The sequence below is a fragment of the Enhydra lutris genome, unplaced genomic scaffold (assembly GCF_002288905.1).
Source record: "Enhydra lutris kenyoni isolate GAN:26980312 unplaced genomic scaffold, ASM228890v2 scaffoldscaffold31, whole genome shotgun sequence".
NCBI classification, from domain to species: domain Eukaryota; kingdom Metazoa; phylum Chordata; class Mammalia; order Carnivora; family Mustelidae; genus Enhydra; species Enhydra lutris.
This window is the reverse complement of record NW_019154115.1, coordinates 9035214-9050241: the sequence shown is the minus strand read 5'-3', so window position 1 is coordinate 9050241 and position 15028 is coordinate 9035214. Positions and strand designations below refer to the sequence as shown.

Below are 15028 nucleotides of genomic sequence, written 5' to 3'. Positions count from 1 at the left end.
ATTACTGTAACAAGAGCATTGGATTGGGAATCAGGATGTTTAATGATGTTGAGCACATGATTTGTGACTCTGTCTTGTTTCCATGTGTACATTGTACATAATAGCCAGTTGCCATACTTGATGGTGTATTTGTGAAGCTCAAATCAGGTATGAAAATGACATCATTTTGTAAGTGGCAGAGTGATCCGCCCATGCAAAGTATTATTGGCCTACATAAGTAACATTTATATAAAGTATATTGTGCATTTGAAGTGTGATAAGGTTTTTTTTTTTTGACTGGGAAGTTTGATGGAACAGTGAAATGGTATCTTAATTTGATATTTTGGTAGAGCTTTTGGCTTTTTCTAGGTTGGAGGAAACTTGGCCCCTGTCCTGGCTGTGACTTTGCACTCTGCTGCATTAAAGGTCCTGAAACTGCAGTGTGCTTTTAAAAGAGTACTTTTAATTTTGTTTTGTTTTTTTTTAATTGCACATCTAAAGTCTAAGGAAAATCATCAGTGTAACTTCTGACAGTAGGAGGTGGATGTTTTTAATGTTCTAAATGTGTTTAATGTTGTAAAATGTTACTTTAAGTTGACTTCATGACATTGAGCCTACACTGAATATGAAATCCTAGGTCCTCTGAGAGATACTTGCATGTGTAAGCATTGATCTTTCAGAAATAGTTTGGAGCTTAGATACCTTCTTCTGGGGAAGTCATCCCTGCCTATTACAGCATCTGACCCTTGAGATTAACTTTACCTAAGGTGGGCATACAGAACATTCAAGTAAAAAAGTGTTTCAGAAACTTTTCTGAGGACTTTTTGAGAGTAAATGTAAGTGAAAGTGAAAGGCAAAGTAATATAATATGTATCATGCATGGGTTGGTGACAGCTGTTTATATGATTAATTGATAACTCAGTATCTTTACTAACATTTTCTAATATTACTACTAAAAAGTAACAGTAGATGTATATTTAATTGTTCAGTGTTTTTTTTTAAATGGAAAACAATAGAGGTGTAAAATCCCTTTGTTTTTCATAGAATTAGGATGAATTAAAAGGTATAGATATGTGATGAATATGTATATTTAATAAGCACAAATGAATTATTTTTAAAAATTTGAGAATAGAGGAGAACAAAGAGGCAAAACCCAATAGTTTTACTTACTTATTCGTGAAAGGGAATAAGGGGCCACCAGGGGCTCATGGTGCCCAAGTGACTATGGAACCTTGGTCAAGTTTATGTATATGTTGTCTCTTCTAGGCTCCTCCAGAATTAAGATAAAACAGTCTTTGAAAGCCAGGTTTTTTTTTTCTCAGAATGAAAGTACCTGGTGAAAGGAATGTTTACATACTAATAGGCATCTTAATTTCCCCACAGTGTTTGAATTCATATTGCTGACTCACTTCATTTCACACTTTTTTATCAAAGGTGTGTCTTCTTTTAGATGGAAACAAAAAAAGAGTACTTTCATCTTCAAATATGGTAGTGGTTGCTTTTGTTTCCTAATTTGAGGGATGTTACATCATAGAAGGAAATCTGTGAAGAAATTGTGTATTGACTCACTTCTTAGTTTATTTTCTACATCAGAAGGTTAATCTGCCTGTAACCGTGTTGGTGCCTTTTTCTGGGGAGGCATAAAGTGAAATTACTCCTCTGTTCTAGATTTTTTTTTTCCAGATACCTGTCTTTAGTGATAGATTTCAGTGTTTTAAATGAAATTCCACCCCATTAGAACTAGGAGAGGGCAACTTACTGTAGATGGGTTATGGTTATCTTTGCATCCACTCATATGATGAATATAGTAACCAAGAGGCAGGGCAACCATAGGATCACATAATTACCATAATTATTGCATTGTGGACTCATCGAAGCCCGATTTTCATCAAAACGTCAATTTTCCACTGTAAGTTTCTCATACCGCAGATAGTAAATATTTTTCTATGACTCCTTTCGGCCCTTTGACTTGTCTTGAAGAAACTGGTCATCCAGAAGATGATTGGATTTGTATCCGTCATATACTATACTTAAAATTGGGTTTGTATTTTTATTTTAGAAAAGAAAATATTTTTTCTGCTGACTATAAAGTTAATAAATGGTCATTGAAAATTTAGAAGATACATGTAATTTTGTTTTTTTTTAGATTTGAAAGATACTCTAAAATTTTAGTATTGCATGTAGATTAATATAAATAGCATTTTACTATACATGTTTGTCATGCTTTTAAAAATATATTGATATTTCTCCATGTCAAAGCATGTTGATCTAGTCTATCTTTTTAATGGTTTCATTAATTATAATACTACAGATTTTAATTTTAATAAATTCACTCTTGGTAGACCTTCTACTTTCTAATTTTATATTGTAAAAGTTGTTCTATCAACAGTTCTTACACATATGTGTATATGTTTTCATATTCATGTGAGTATTACAATCAGATAAATTCCTGAAGAAATGAAATGAATAGGAAGTGAAAGAAAATTGGTGGATGGTCACAGCTTATCTGCCTGTAAAATTTTGTTGTTAAAAATCACTGAAAGGGGGCGCCTGGGTGGCTCAGTGGGTTAAGCTGCTGCCTTCGGCTCGGGTCGTGATCTCGGGGTCCTGGGATCGAGTCCCGCGTCGGGCTCTCTGCTCAGCAGGGATCCTGCTTCCCTCTCTCTCTCTCTGCCTGCCTCTCTGTCTACTTGTGATCTCTCTCTGTCAAATAAATAAATAAAAATCTTTAAAAATCACTGAAAGAAGAAGTGCCTGGCTGGTTCAGTCAGAACATGTGGCTCTTGATCTAGGGGTTGTGAGTTTTAGCCCCAAGTGGGGTGTAGAGGTTACTTAAATAAAACTTAGAAAACGAATCACTGAAAGGATGATAATATACATTTTCACTGTTTACGGTTGACCTGTTTTCCCCATATCTTATCTAACTTACTAACTTGTTTAGTCTGTGTTAATTGGTTAGGTATTAAAATAGTCTTGCTTCTCTTCATGTTATTTGGTAGTAAGTTTGAGCATTTTTTCAGTATTATATGTTATTTTTATGTTTTCTATAAATTGAGTATGTTGCTTGCTAAATTTGTTTTTATGTAAGATTTCCTTGAAGACTTTTCTTTCTTTTTAAAGTTTTAATTAGTTAATTAATTAATTTGATAGAGAGCACAAGCAGGGGGAGTGGCAGGGAGAGGGAGAAGCAGGCTCCCCACTGAGCAGGGAGTCTGATGCGGGACTGGATCCCAGGACCCCCAGGATCATGACCTGAGCCAAAGGCTGACGCTTAAAGGACTGAGCCATCCATGTACCCTGCTTGCTAAATTTTCCACTCAGTGTTTTAACCTTTTTCTTACTGGTTTATTGGTATGCTGGAAGTGTTTTAAAAACTCTTTCATACATAGCAGATATTTTTCCCTAACAAGTGTATGATTTTTAATATAAGATCTTTTCCTTTACAATTTTTGGGTTTTGTGTAAAGCTTAGAAAAAGATTGTGTTTACCTCAGGATTATAAAGCGATTTTCCGTTTTCTTCTGAGTTTTTTTGTGGTTTAATTTTGTATGTTTAAATCTTTAGGCCTATTTTACCAGGTGGTCTTAAAGTTTTGTGAAGCTTTATATTAGTGCTGATCTTTCACAAGGCAAACAAAAGATGACATATTGGAAGTATTTTGTAACATCATGTTAGTGAAGTTTAATGGAGGCTTTGATTCCTGAATGATGCAACTTGGCAAAAAAAAATTTTTTTTTCCTTTGGGAGGCAGGATAGGAGAACAATGAAATTTGCTTTCTTTTTTAATTCAAAAGCTTTTTATGTGAAAGTGGCTCTTGTATTTCTGCATCTCTTTTATCCTCTACCTTTTACACCAATGGTGGGAAGCTTTTGTGTTGTGTTTTGAGCATAAAAATGGCAGACAGCACTTAGTTCCATATTCAGAATTGCCTGTCAAATCTTTTGTCCTTGATGTTTTTGGAAGGCCATTTAGCTTTCCCTTTGCTTGGTGAAAATATGTTGTAGGATTTATCTGCTGTAACAGTTTAAAAGTCCTATAGAAACTTACTCTTCAAATAAAGGGTTTACCTGACCATTCTAGTCAGTAAGCTTGAAATCAACTTCCTTAGGGTAGTACTTATATTTCCCACAACACAAAGGCCTAATGGGTACTAGGTGCTCCTAAACTAAGTTTATTTATTGCTAGAATTTGGGGACTGAAATAGGGTCCACATTGTAGATAGTAAAAAGAAAATTATAAACTGACCTATCACTTAAGATTAGACTACTTTGAAAAAAGGAAACAATACAATGGAAGCTTCTTCCCTCCCACAATGAACAGATTGAAGACTCCTTAATTCCTGAAAAAGACACATTTCTCATCATCTAACTACAGAAGTATTTATGTCAAATTTTTTAGGAGGGGAGAAGGAGAGAGAGAATCTTAAGCAGGTTCTATGCCCAGCACAGAGCCCAATGTGGGGCTCGATCTCACAACCCTGAGATCATGACCTGAGCCAAAATCAAGAGTTGGATGTTTAACCAGCTGAACTACCAGGTGCCCCCATGTCAGAATAATTTTTTAAATGTGAATTTGCCAAATTACCATAAAACATAGTGACAGAACCATCTAACTTAGTAATGTCTTTTTTTTTACTTTACTTTTTTTTAATTTTTTTTTTTTAAGTGATCCAAGATTCATTGTTTATGCACCACACCCAGTGCTCCATGAAATACGTGCCCTCCTTAATACCCAACCACTGGGCTCACCCAACCCCCTTCTCCTCTCCTCCAAAACCCTCAGTTTGTTTCTGAGAGTCCACAGTCTCTCATGGTTTGTCTCCCCCTCCGAGTTCCCCCAAGTCCCTTCTCCTTTCCATCTCCCAATGTCTTCTGTGTTATTCCTTATGCTCCACAAGTAAGTGAAACCATATGATAATTGATTCTCTCAGCTGTAATAAGCCTTGATAAGTCTTAGATGACTTTTTTCTTGCATCATTGTTTTTCATTGATTGAAAAAAACCCATTAGCAACTTAAACATCCACTAATAGGGTAAGAAGCTATGATGAATATAACAACACATTATGTAGTCATTTAAGTCATTTTTCAATAATTTTTAAAGCATTAAAAAATTTGTTAAACAGCTAATTGGGAAAAGTATAATGTAGGAAACTTACTGACCCCAGTACTTACATAAAATGTTTGGAAGGTAACATATGTAAAAGTCAGGAAGGTAACAAAAGTAGAAGAGAAGAGTGATACAGAGGGAAGGAGTGGTAGGAATTATAAAATGGAACCAAGGATGAAGATATTCTTCTAACCACAATGTATATTATGATGTCTATATTTTTACCAAGGATAGGTATCATGAGGGAAAACTCTTCCCATTACTGAAGCTCACTGGTCAGGATAAGCTTATTTATTCTAACACTAAAATCAGAAAGAAATTCCTGCTGAAGATTTTTCTAAAGATGATGCTTGAAAATGTAGTGCATGCGTGCTTACTAACAGTTTCAGGGAAGAAGATAATGCCTTCAGTAAGGCTTTTTTTTTTTTTTTTGGTGACTTGTTAATGTAGATCCACGGTACCACAACCAAGAGTTTATGTTGAAGTAAGGTTAAGGTGCAGCACTTCTTTGGGGGCTGTCTCTGTTACACAGTTAAGAGAGTAAAATGCCTTAGCATAGATCTGAACTAGATTTCACGGTCTTTAATATGAAACAGTGAGCATCTTCAGTATTACATCAGAAAGGCCGGCCTCCTGACAGATGCAAGAGTATCATCAAATGACTGCTGAAAGTGAGACGGATATGTGACACAGAAGCCAGCTCCAGCTGGAGACTTTCATCTTTTTTTCTTTCTCTTTTTCTTTTTTAATAGATTCTGCTAGGCTTTTGTAAGAGGTTTTTTTAGAGTTGGGGAATACAGTAAGCAGGTAAGAGCGCTGTGGTGATGTGGCATTAGGCATCATCAAATTTTCTTTTCTTACTGCTGGAAACTTTACTGGGAAGCTGAAGAGTGGGTAAAATTGTTAGATAATAGTGCATTTCTTAAGCTTTTCTATTTCAGTGTGTTCATTGTGGTGTTTAGTGATTTTAGTGGCTCTAAATCCCTTTTGAAAATAGCATTAAAAATTATAACTATGCAGAGTTTAACAGAGGCAAATTTAAGGGTGGGCCTAAAATTGGAGCTCTTTATCAAAGCCTTGAACATAACACTAATAAGTAAAGTTACTCAGGGAAAAGAGTAATATAAACTACCATTAGGCAACTTATATGCTAAGAAGTAAGAAGTAAATACTGTAAATTCAGGGGAAGGAGAGACCATTGTGTCGGAAATTGTGATCTAGGAAAACTTTCGTGGAGGAGGGCTGAGCCTTAAATAGAGAAATCAGAAGGAAGGAAGGAAGGAAGGAGGAAAACATTCCAGAAAGTGTAACTTGAGTAAGTGAAGTCATGGAGGTGGGGCTGTCCATTCTGTATTCAGGAGATGCCCAGTAAGTAGATTACTTTGACCAGCTGAGAGTTCAGGGGAGGCCTAAGTGATTGGTAGGTTAGAGCAGGTAGTGAAAACTTCTGAATATCTCCCTAGACTTTGACTTTATAGAGAATGTTTATCCTCAAGGTCGGGGGGAGACTTTTAGATGGGAAGAAAAAAAAATTCTAGTACTTGGAGTAAGTATTATATGTAACCTGCAATCAGTTTAATCTTTGCTTGTATATAAGTGTTTAAGGTGGTTGTTATGTTTAGGAAGGGACCAAGGAAAGAGTTGAAAAATGGGTACTTGTGATAAGTACCATAATAATTAAAACAGCATTGTATTGGTACAAGGAATATAGATCAGTAACAGAATGGAGACTATAGAAACTGATTCATAAATGTATATAGAACTTTATGTAATAAAAAATGGCATTTCAAATCATAGAAAGTATGGAATTTCAATAATCAGGATAATTTCTAACACCAAAAGGGAAAAATCTGGATACACAAATTTAAATAGCTAAATATAAAAGCCAAAATTGAAAAAGTATTAGTAGAAAATATATGAGAATAATGTTGTAATCTTTGGAAAGACTTTCTAAGGCAAGTTGTAAAATATAGGTGTTCTAAAGAACTCCCTATACTCCATCCTCTACCTCTGCATAAAATTTAAAAATGTTTGTGGTAGAAGATATTTTTAAAAATTGAAGAATTTTAGAAGAAAATATTTGTGATAAGTGTAACAGTGAATTATTTCAGACCCAATTTATAAAGAACTTCTACAAATCAATAAAGATAATCTAATAAGAAGGTATAACATAGGAACATTAGATAATTTACAGAAAAGGCAATAAGGATAGCCAATAAATATTGGGAAAGGTGTACAATCCCACTAAGTTATCTGGGAAATACAGATTAAAATAAGGAGATCGTTTTTGCTCATGAGGTGATCAGAAATTACAGAGGGTAATTACCCTGTTAAGATTATGGAGAAATAGGTGCCCACTATTTTGGTAGGAGATCTGCCCTAACCTTATACAAAATTCTGATCCACTCCCTCCCCACAATTCCCTGCCTTCAGTTTTCCCCTCTCATGCTTTATTTTTGTCCACAGTACTTGCCACCAGCTGACTTACTTCATATTCTGCTTGTTTGTGGCACCTAGCATATGAGCTTTCTTCAGAGGCCGTCCTGGTGTTCTGCCACCCCACTGTGTTGTATCTCCAGAACTTGAAAGAAAATTCATGCATGGCATATAACACTAGCTCAATAAGTATATGCTGCCTGAAAGAACGAATGTAGTATTTATGTTCTCAGTTAAGGTAGTCTCATTTAAATGATTTCTGTAGGGTTGTTATTGTACAAAAAATAGAATATAAAGAACATTTTTAAAGTTTTTATTAGTTGGGGTGTTAGATTCTCTAACCTTTCTTAAGATGAAATCTGGTTTAAACCAGGCATTTTGATACACTTTTGGGGAGGTGAAAGTTCGGGAGCCTTTGAAAAAGCATTTGGAAAAAGCTTCTGACTCCTCTTGATCACATTTATAGTCCAGCAACACTTTTGGGACCTTTGCTGACAGCCCATTGGTTGGCTTACATTGGAATTATAGACGTGTGGGAGAATAATGCCCCCATTCTTCTCCATCATATCTAATTCTAGAAGATAACAGTGATAGGAAACTGTACCCTTTTCATAGTAAAATGTAGCTACTCAGGAAAGATGAGGGGCGCCATCATATCAGGTAACACTCATTCCAGTTGTACTTTTATTTTATTTTTTAAGATTTCATTTATTTAGGGGTGCCTGGGTGGCTCAGTGGGTTAAAGCCTCTGCCTTCGGCTCAGGTCATGATCCCAGGGTCCTGGGATCGAGCCCCGCATCGGGCTCCCTGCTCAACGGGGAGCCTGCTTCCTCCTCTCTCTCTCTGTCTGCCTCTCTGCCTACTTGTGATCTCTGTCAAATAGATAAAATCTAAAAAAAAAAAAAAAAAAGATTTCATTTATTTATTTGACAGAGACAGCAAGAGAGGGAACACAAGCAGGGGGAGTGGACGAGGGAGAAGCAGGCTCCCCACTGGGCAGGGAGCCCGATGCGGGGCTTGATCCCAGAACCCTAGGATCATGACCTGAGTTGAAAGCAGATGCTTAACAACTGAGCCAACCAGGCACCCCCAGTTGTACTTTATGAAATAAAATTAATATTGTTGCTGTATTACTACTTTTGACAACTGCCACCTAAATTATTTTACAGTTACATCTTTAACTTATAACTCCCCTAAATTCGGTTCAGCTTCCTGCTTGGTGTTTCCACTTGTATATGATAATCACTGTCTCAAATTTAATGCCCCAAATCAGTTCACCAGTTTTTTTTTCATAACTTACTGCTTTTGAAGCCTTCCTGTCTCAGTGGCAATTTCATTTTGGTATTTGTTTAGTCCAGGAGTCATCTTTCACACCTTATATTCAATATTTTGTAAGGTGCTGTTAGCTAGCTGTACTTTCAGAATATATGTTATCTATCCTGTTCTTACTGTCTTCACAGCTACCACCCTGGGTCAAACCACCATTATTTCTCAGCGGGATTATTATAGCTTTGCAAATGACCTACCTGCTTCTGCCTTTGCTGTCCCCCACAGTGCTGTCTCAATAAGGCTACCAGAATGATCTGTTCTTTCCTCATAATTCTTGTGACTTTTAGTTTCGCTCAGAGTAAAAAGCTAAAAAGTCTTAGCATCTATAAGGCCCTGCATGGTCCATCCCCTGCCTGTTAGCTCTCTGTCCTCATCTCTTCCTACTTTCTTGCTATCACACATACCTCACTGCTGATACTCAGAAATGCAGGCTGGCTTCGTTGCAACTTTTGTACCTGCTGCTTGGTCAGAAAAGCTCTCCCCAGGTAACTGCATAGCGATTTCATCATGTATTCAAAAAGTTGCTCAAATATGCTTTTGTTGTTTTTAGATTTTATTTGACAGGAAGTGCTCGTACTTGCAGGCAGGGAGAGTGGCAGGCAGACAAAGAGGGGAGAGGGAGAAGCAGTCTCCCTGCTGAGCAGAGAGCTGCTTTCATTTGTCAGAAGACAAAACAGGACTGGGAGATTTTTCAGTGTTCCTTGCTTTCCTGAACACAGGGCTCAGGTAAAGTTCAGTGTAGTCTACTACAAATAGAATTTAAGCCCCAGGAGGCAAGATTCCTCTATTTATTTATATATTGGTATATAGTATTTTCAATACCTAGCAAGTGCTAAGAACTCAATAAATGTTGTACAGATGGATAAAGGAATTATTTAAAATGGCATTCACCTTAGGCCTCCTGTCTGCTGAAGAATGTGATTATACCAATGTGGAATTGGGCTTTCTGCTATAAGTAGCTTCATAAATGAGATGAGACTTCATGGAGTAAATTTGTATCTTGCTATCCCCAGTATGTGCTATGTTGAAACATATGTCTGTAATATGTATTGTCATTCTCTTCCATAGAGTTCTACATATAAAATCTTAAATGTTGTGAAGAAATGTTCCTTAGGATCTATTATGAAGTGAAGAGTCAATTTAAATAATGTCTCCTGGGGCGCCTGGGTGGCTCAGTCGGTTAAGCCTCTGCCTTGGGCTCAGGTCATGATCTCAGGGTCCTGGGATCGAGTCCCGCATTGGGCTCTCTGCTCAGCGGAGAACCTGCTTCCTCCTCTATCTCTTTCTCTGCCTGCCTCTCTGCCTGCTTGTGATCTCTCTCTGTGAAATAAATAAATAAAATCTTTAAAAAAAATAAATAATAAATAAATAAATAAATAATGTCTCCTGTTCTGAAATCTCTGGAGACTTTGGATTTTATCTTGAAAGGAGTGTGATTCAGTAGTTTAAATGATCAGATTCATGTTTTAGAATAACTTTAGTGTGGGCAGACTTACAGAGGTGTGACTGGAAGGGAATTGATCACAGGTAGAGATCCATTAGGGAGCAGTCACTGAAATTGAAGTGGGAAATGAAGCTGGGTTAGGCAGTGGAAGCAGGAATGGTTAAGAAGACTTCCCTGGATTTTTGGGTCAAGGTGATTTAGTTATCCTAAATCTAGATTTTTTAATCTGATATTTTGTGGCTTTTCCTTATAGCCAGATTGTTTTTGGCTAATGCTGTTCTCTGAGATACCAAAAATAGGAAGAACAGCAGGAAGTGGTTTTCGGTTTGTAGAGGTTGTATTTGAATACCCAAGAAACCTAAGCAATTGGATATATATGACTGATTAAAGAAACTACTTGGGAATGAAAGGAAGCCTGGGTCTAGAAAAGTGCTTCAAGTTTATAATCTTCATTAAGTACTCTCAGCTTTATAACTTCGTATTTTTATGCCTTTGTTACTTCCCATAAACTCTGCATATTTCAAAATTATTAGTAAAGCTCTTAAAATGGGAAGGGTTTGTGCACTTACATTTGGTCAAAATAATGAGAGGTTCCTCTAGAATTTTGAGTTCCTTAAGGAATAGTTTAGAGTTGTGTTACTGTTATCATCCAGAATTCTTTTTACCTTTCTTCTTTTTTTTTTTTTTAAGGGTTTTATTTATTTGTCAGAGAGAGAGAGAGCGCACGCTCAGACAAGCAGAGGGAACTGCAGACAGAGGGAGAAGCAGGCTTCCCGCTGAGCAGGGAGCCTGATGTGGGACTCGATCCCAGCACCCTGCGAATATGACCTGAGCCAAAGTGAGACACTTAACCAACTGAGCCACCCAGGCATCCCACCTTTCTTCTTTTTGAGTGCTTAATATGTATCAAGCAATGTCCTGTGTTTGGGAATATTTAATAGGTAAATAAGCAACTATAGCACAGCATTCTCTTTCAAGTAGTAGATTAGGGAAAAATACTAATTTTGGGGGGGGTGGGGTCAGGGAATTGTTCACAAAAGTAATGCATTACTTGAGAAAGGAAGGATGGACACAGGGGCTTGGGTTGAGGTATTGGGGTAGGGAACTGATCAGAATATCTGCAAAGCCTCAGTTGAGAAAGCGAAGCCTTTTAGGGGAATCAAAATCATGAGGGGAGAGGGAATGGGTGGAGAGAGGATAAGATGCTAGAGAATAAGCAGTAAATATACAGTGCCTTTGGGCATTATCCAAAAAACAGTATGAAAATCTTAACATTTTAAAGGAGTAATATATAAAATTATCATTTTAGGAAGATCACTGACAAGTGAGGAGTTTCAGATATAATGACAGCTTTTAGAGTCAGTGTGTCTAGAGTGGGGCTCAGAAATTTACTTTTTAAAATTTTGCTTTAATTACAGTGTACCCAATTCTTTGAGAACTGTTGACTTAAAAGGATTCTTTAGTAGGTCTGTGAATTTTACTTATCCAAACTGTTTCTGTGATGTGACCAGTAGTCCTTTTCTCATTTGGGCTAGATGTCAAACTTGTTCTTCCTTCTAGATGAGTAAACAAAGAATTAATCTGGGTCCTGATTTAAGTGGGCTCCTTGATTTGAAAAACTGATATATGTTAAAGTTGTTCCAATTTAGCAATGTATATAACTTTATTTTGAAATGTTGGCTTTGTTAATTTCATCACCTGGGTTATTAGATTACTTTGTTAGAAAACAAATGCTAGGAACTATTTAAAAGGACTGTTTAATAGAAGTTACCAAGAGGAGGGTAGGAGATATATACATTAAATACCTCTGATTGGATTTGGTAATTCACAAATTTTGGAGGGTTATTAACAAAATAAAGCACTGGTAAATCTCAGGGTGAGATGGAGCAGCAGTGAGAATGTGAGCTTATAGAAGAGGTTAGAATCTTTCACATGGTGGAGAAAGAATGCTTTTTAGGCTTCAACTAGTTTATTTTACTTCCTGTTGCATATAGAATGGTTTTTCCAACTACTCAGTCACTTAAACCAGACACCTGCGAGTTATCCTACCAACATTCTCTCCCTCTTCTGTGTCTGGTTATTCAGTCCTTTTTAAAAAAATCTTTCTAAAATCTTCTAAAATCTTTCAACCCCCTCCCTTCTGCTTTGTTTCCTCCCCCTCATCAGTCCTGGTTAAATGTAGGTGCTTATCTTCTCCAAGGAGTATTGCACTTGTGTCCCGCAGATTTAGGGCTCTTTAATTGCTTCCTCATCTTAATATATGCACTTTTAAAGATTCATATCTGATTTTCTTTTAATATTCCACTCATGCTAGGTTAATTGCCTTGGTTAGAACTTTAATATTTAATTGTTTCTGCCTTGTTTTTGCTCTCTAATGCTTTTTCTTTTCTTTTGGGGAATCCCTCCAGTGTCATTTTTTTAAATGGGGAAAGAGAACTTTACTTTTTGTGATTTCTTTATTTTTAAATTTTAGCAATTAATTCGGGTAAAAAAATGGTCTCTCGTATGTCTTAAACATTGCAATCTCATTTATAAAGCCTTCATTGACCATACTCCTTTCCTCCTGCTCAGTCTTCATGTGGACTCATATGTTACCCATGATTTTCAAATTGTTATAAAAGAATTTAGGTGCAAATAATAATGTATCAAACTTTTTTTTTAACTCATAAAAACTAGTTCAATGAGGAATTCGGAGTTATATAGTCAATTTAATAAGGAATGCTGAAATAAAATTACTAAGACATAAAAATTGGTTAATACCCAAAGGGTATACAGACTGTAGCCTTTGGGATAATCTTCTGTGCTAGATGGAAAACATTTATTGTACTGTAATAGTTTACCTTTAAATTTATAGTTATAAACTGCCTGAGCCCTAATCAGTTATAAGAAATCATGTAATTGAGTGATCTCAGGTGAACTTACTAGAAAATGCTTTAGCGTGACAGTAAAAGTCACAGTCATCTTTATGTCTTATTTTAGATTTTGAATAATTTGTTTGAAAACATGCTAATTTTTATATTGTTAGTGACCAAGAACCTTCTTATTTTATTTTATTATTATTTTTAGGGGAGAGTAGGGGCAGAGGGAGAGAGAATCTTAAGCATGCTCCATGCCCAGCATGGAGCCCAATGCAGGGCTCGATCTCATGATCCTGAGATCATGACCTGAGCTGAAATCAAGAGTCTGATGTTTAACTGACTGAGCCACCCAGGCACCCCAACACCTTCTCCTTTTAAAATGTTAATTTTTTCAGAATCACTGATGGAAGATTTGGACCAATATTTTTTGCCCTGTTCTTATTTGACCACTGGTTCCATATTAAATTTTCTGCAGTAGAGCTTTCTGTTAAAACACCAGTCATCAAGTTGGATTTAATGTGTCCTCAATGTATGTGCAATAATAGAAGCATTTATAGGACTTAAATGTATAGAACAAAGCCAGTAAGATAACCATTTAATTAGCTTGGTTTTGATGTTTAAATAGGAGCTTCGGATAGAAAGGAGAAAACAAACCAGGTAGAGTGACCAGGATGTTTGCTGGTTTAGGACTTAAGTCTAGGTTATTGTCAATGACCATAAGTTTCTAACCAATCTCTAGTCTTCTCCCCCAATTTTAATTCAGGTGGAGTATTGCTGACACCGTTATTTTCATAAAAACTGTGATCATGTTTCTTCCCTGCTTGAAAAATCTCAGTTGCTTCATGTTGCCAACACAATAGACTTCATTTTGCTTGGCCTGGGAGCTCTTCCACTCACCTATTTGGTCTCTCAACCCTTGATTTACCCACACATTTACATTGGCTTCTCCTTTCCTTTCTGTCCTGTGTGGCCAAATCCTTCATTCATACTCAGCTTGTTTATTCCTACAGTGTGACTGTCTGTACTATTCTAGCTCAGGAGGATGTCTTCAAAGTTTGGTTCTATTTGTTCATCCAGGTATGCAGTTAATAGATCCTGTATGAGAAATCTATGGGTGGGTTGTCTCAGTTTCACCTGGAAGGCAAGCAGTAAGCTACTTTTCCTGCTTGGGCACATATAGTGCTTCCTATAGAATTTTTTGAAATGTACCCCACATGACAATATGTTTTTGTATTTGTAGACCTGAAAAATGTCTGAAAATTCCAGTGACAGTGATTCATCTTGTGGCTGGACTGTCATCAATCATGAGGTATGTTGTTTAATACTTTTTATAAGGCCATTTATAATACTACAGTGTATCACCTGGGTTTTTTGAAGGCCAGTGTTTGCTGCATTGAAGCCTGAGGTTCCATTGTCTTTAGCTTGGACATTTTCCCACCCACATTAAACTTTACTGCTGAAAACTTCATTCATGAGCCCGTGTCTTCTGCATTGTCGTGTGGTACATTTCTCGGCTTCGAGACAGTAGGCAATATTTGTTGAGGGTTTATTATTGTTTCAGCCCTGTACTTTTATCTATAATCTCATAGAATTTTAAATAACCTCTGTGGTATGGATTTGCATTCTCATTTCATAGTTGAGGAAACTAGAACTTAGAGAGGGTAAGTAATTTAGCCAAGATTATGTAACTAGAAAATATCAGAGCCTGCATTTAAACAGACCAGAAAGGAGCATGGGGAACATGTGTTCTACTTTGGATATGTTGTGCTACATTATGTTACTAACAGAACTTGATTGAAAAAGGACTATGGCTAGAACGCTTTCAAAAAAGGAGTTTTGTTAAGGAAGTATTTACATGACTAGTATATAATAAGC

General features: G+C 36.5%; 1 protein-coding gene across 2 annotated transcripts in view; it reads left to right on the top strand.

The window, feature by feature from the left end:
- Positions 1-15028, top strand: part of LOC111153273 (cell cycle progression 1) — a 39349-nt gene that overhangs the window by 3044 nt on the left and 21277 nt on the right. For both annotated transcript variants that reach the window (XM_022512192.1, XM_022512193.1), the window contains exon 2: positions 14394-14462. In XM_022512192.1, the coding sequence (XP_022367900.1) occupies positions 14403-14462 (60 nt within the window). In that variant the 5' untranslated portion in view covers positions 14394-14402. The remainder of the gene's footprint in view (positions 1-14393; positions 14463-15028) is intronic.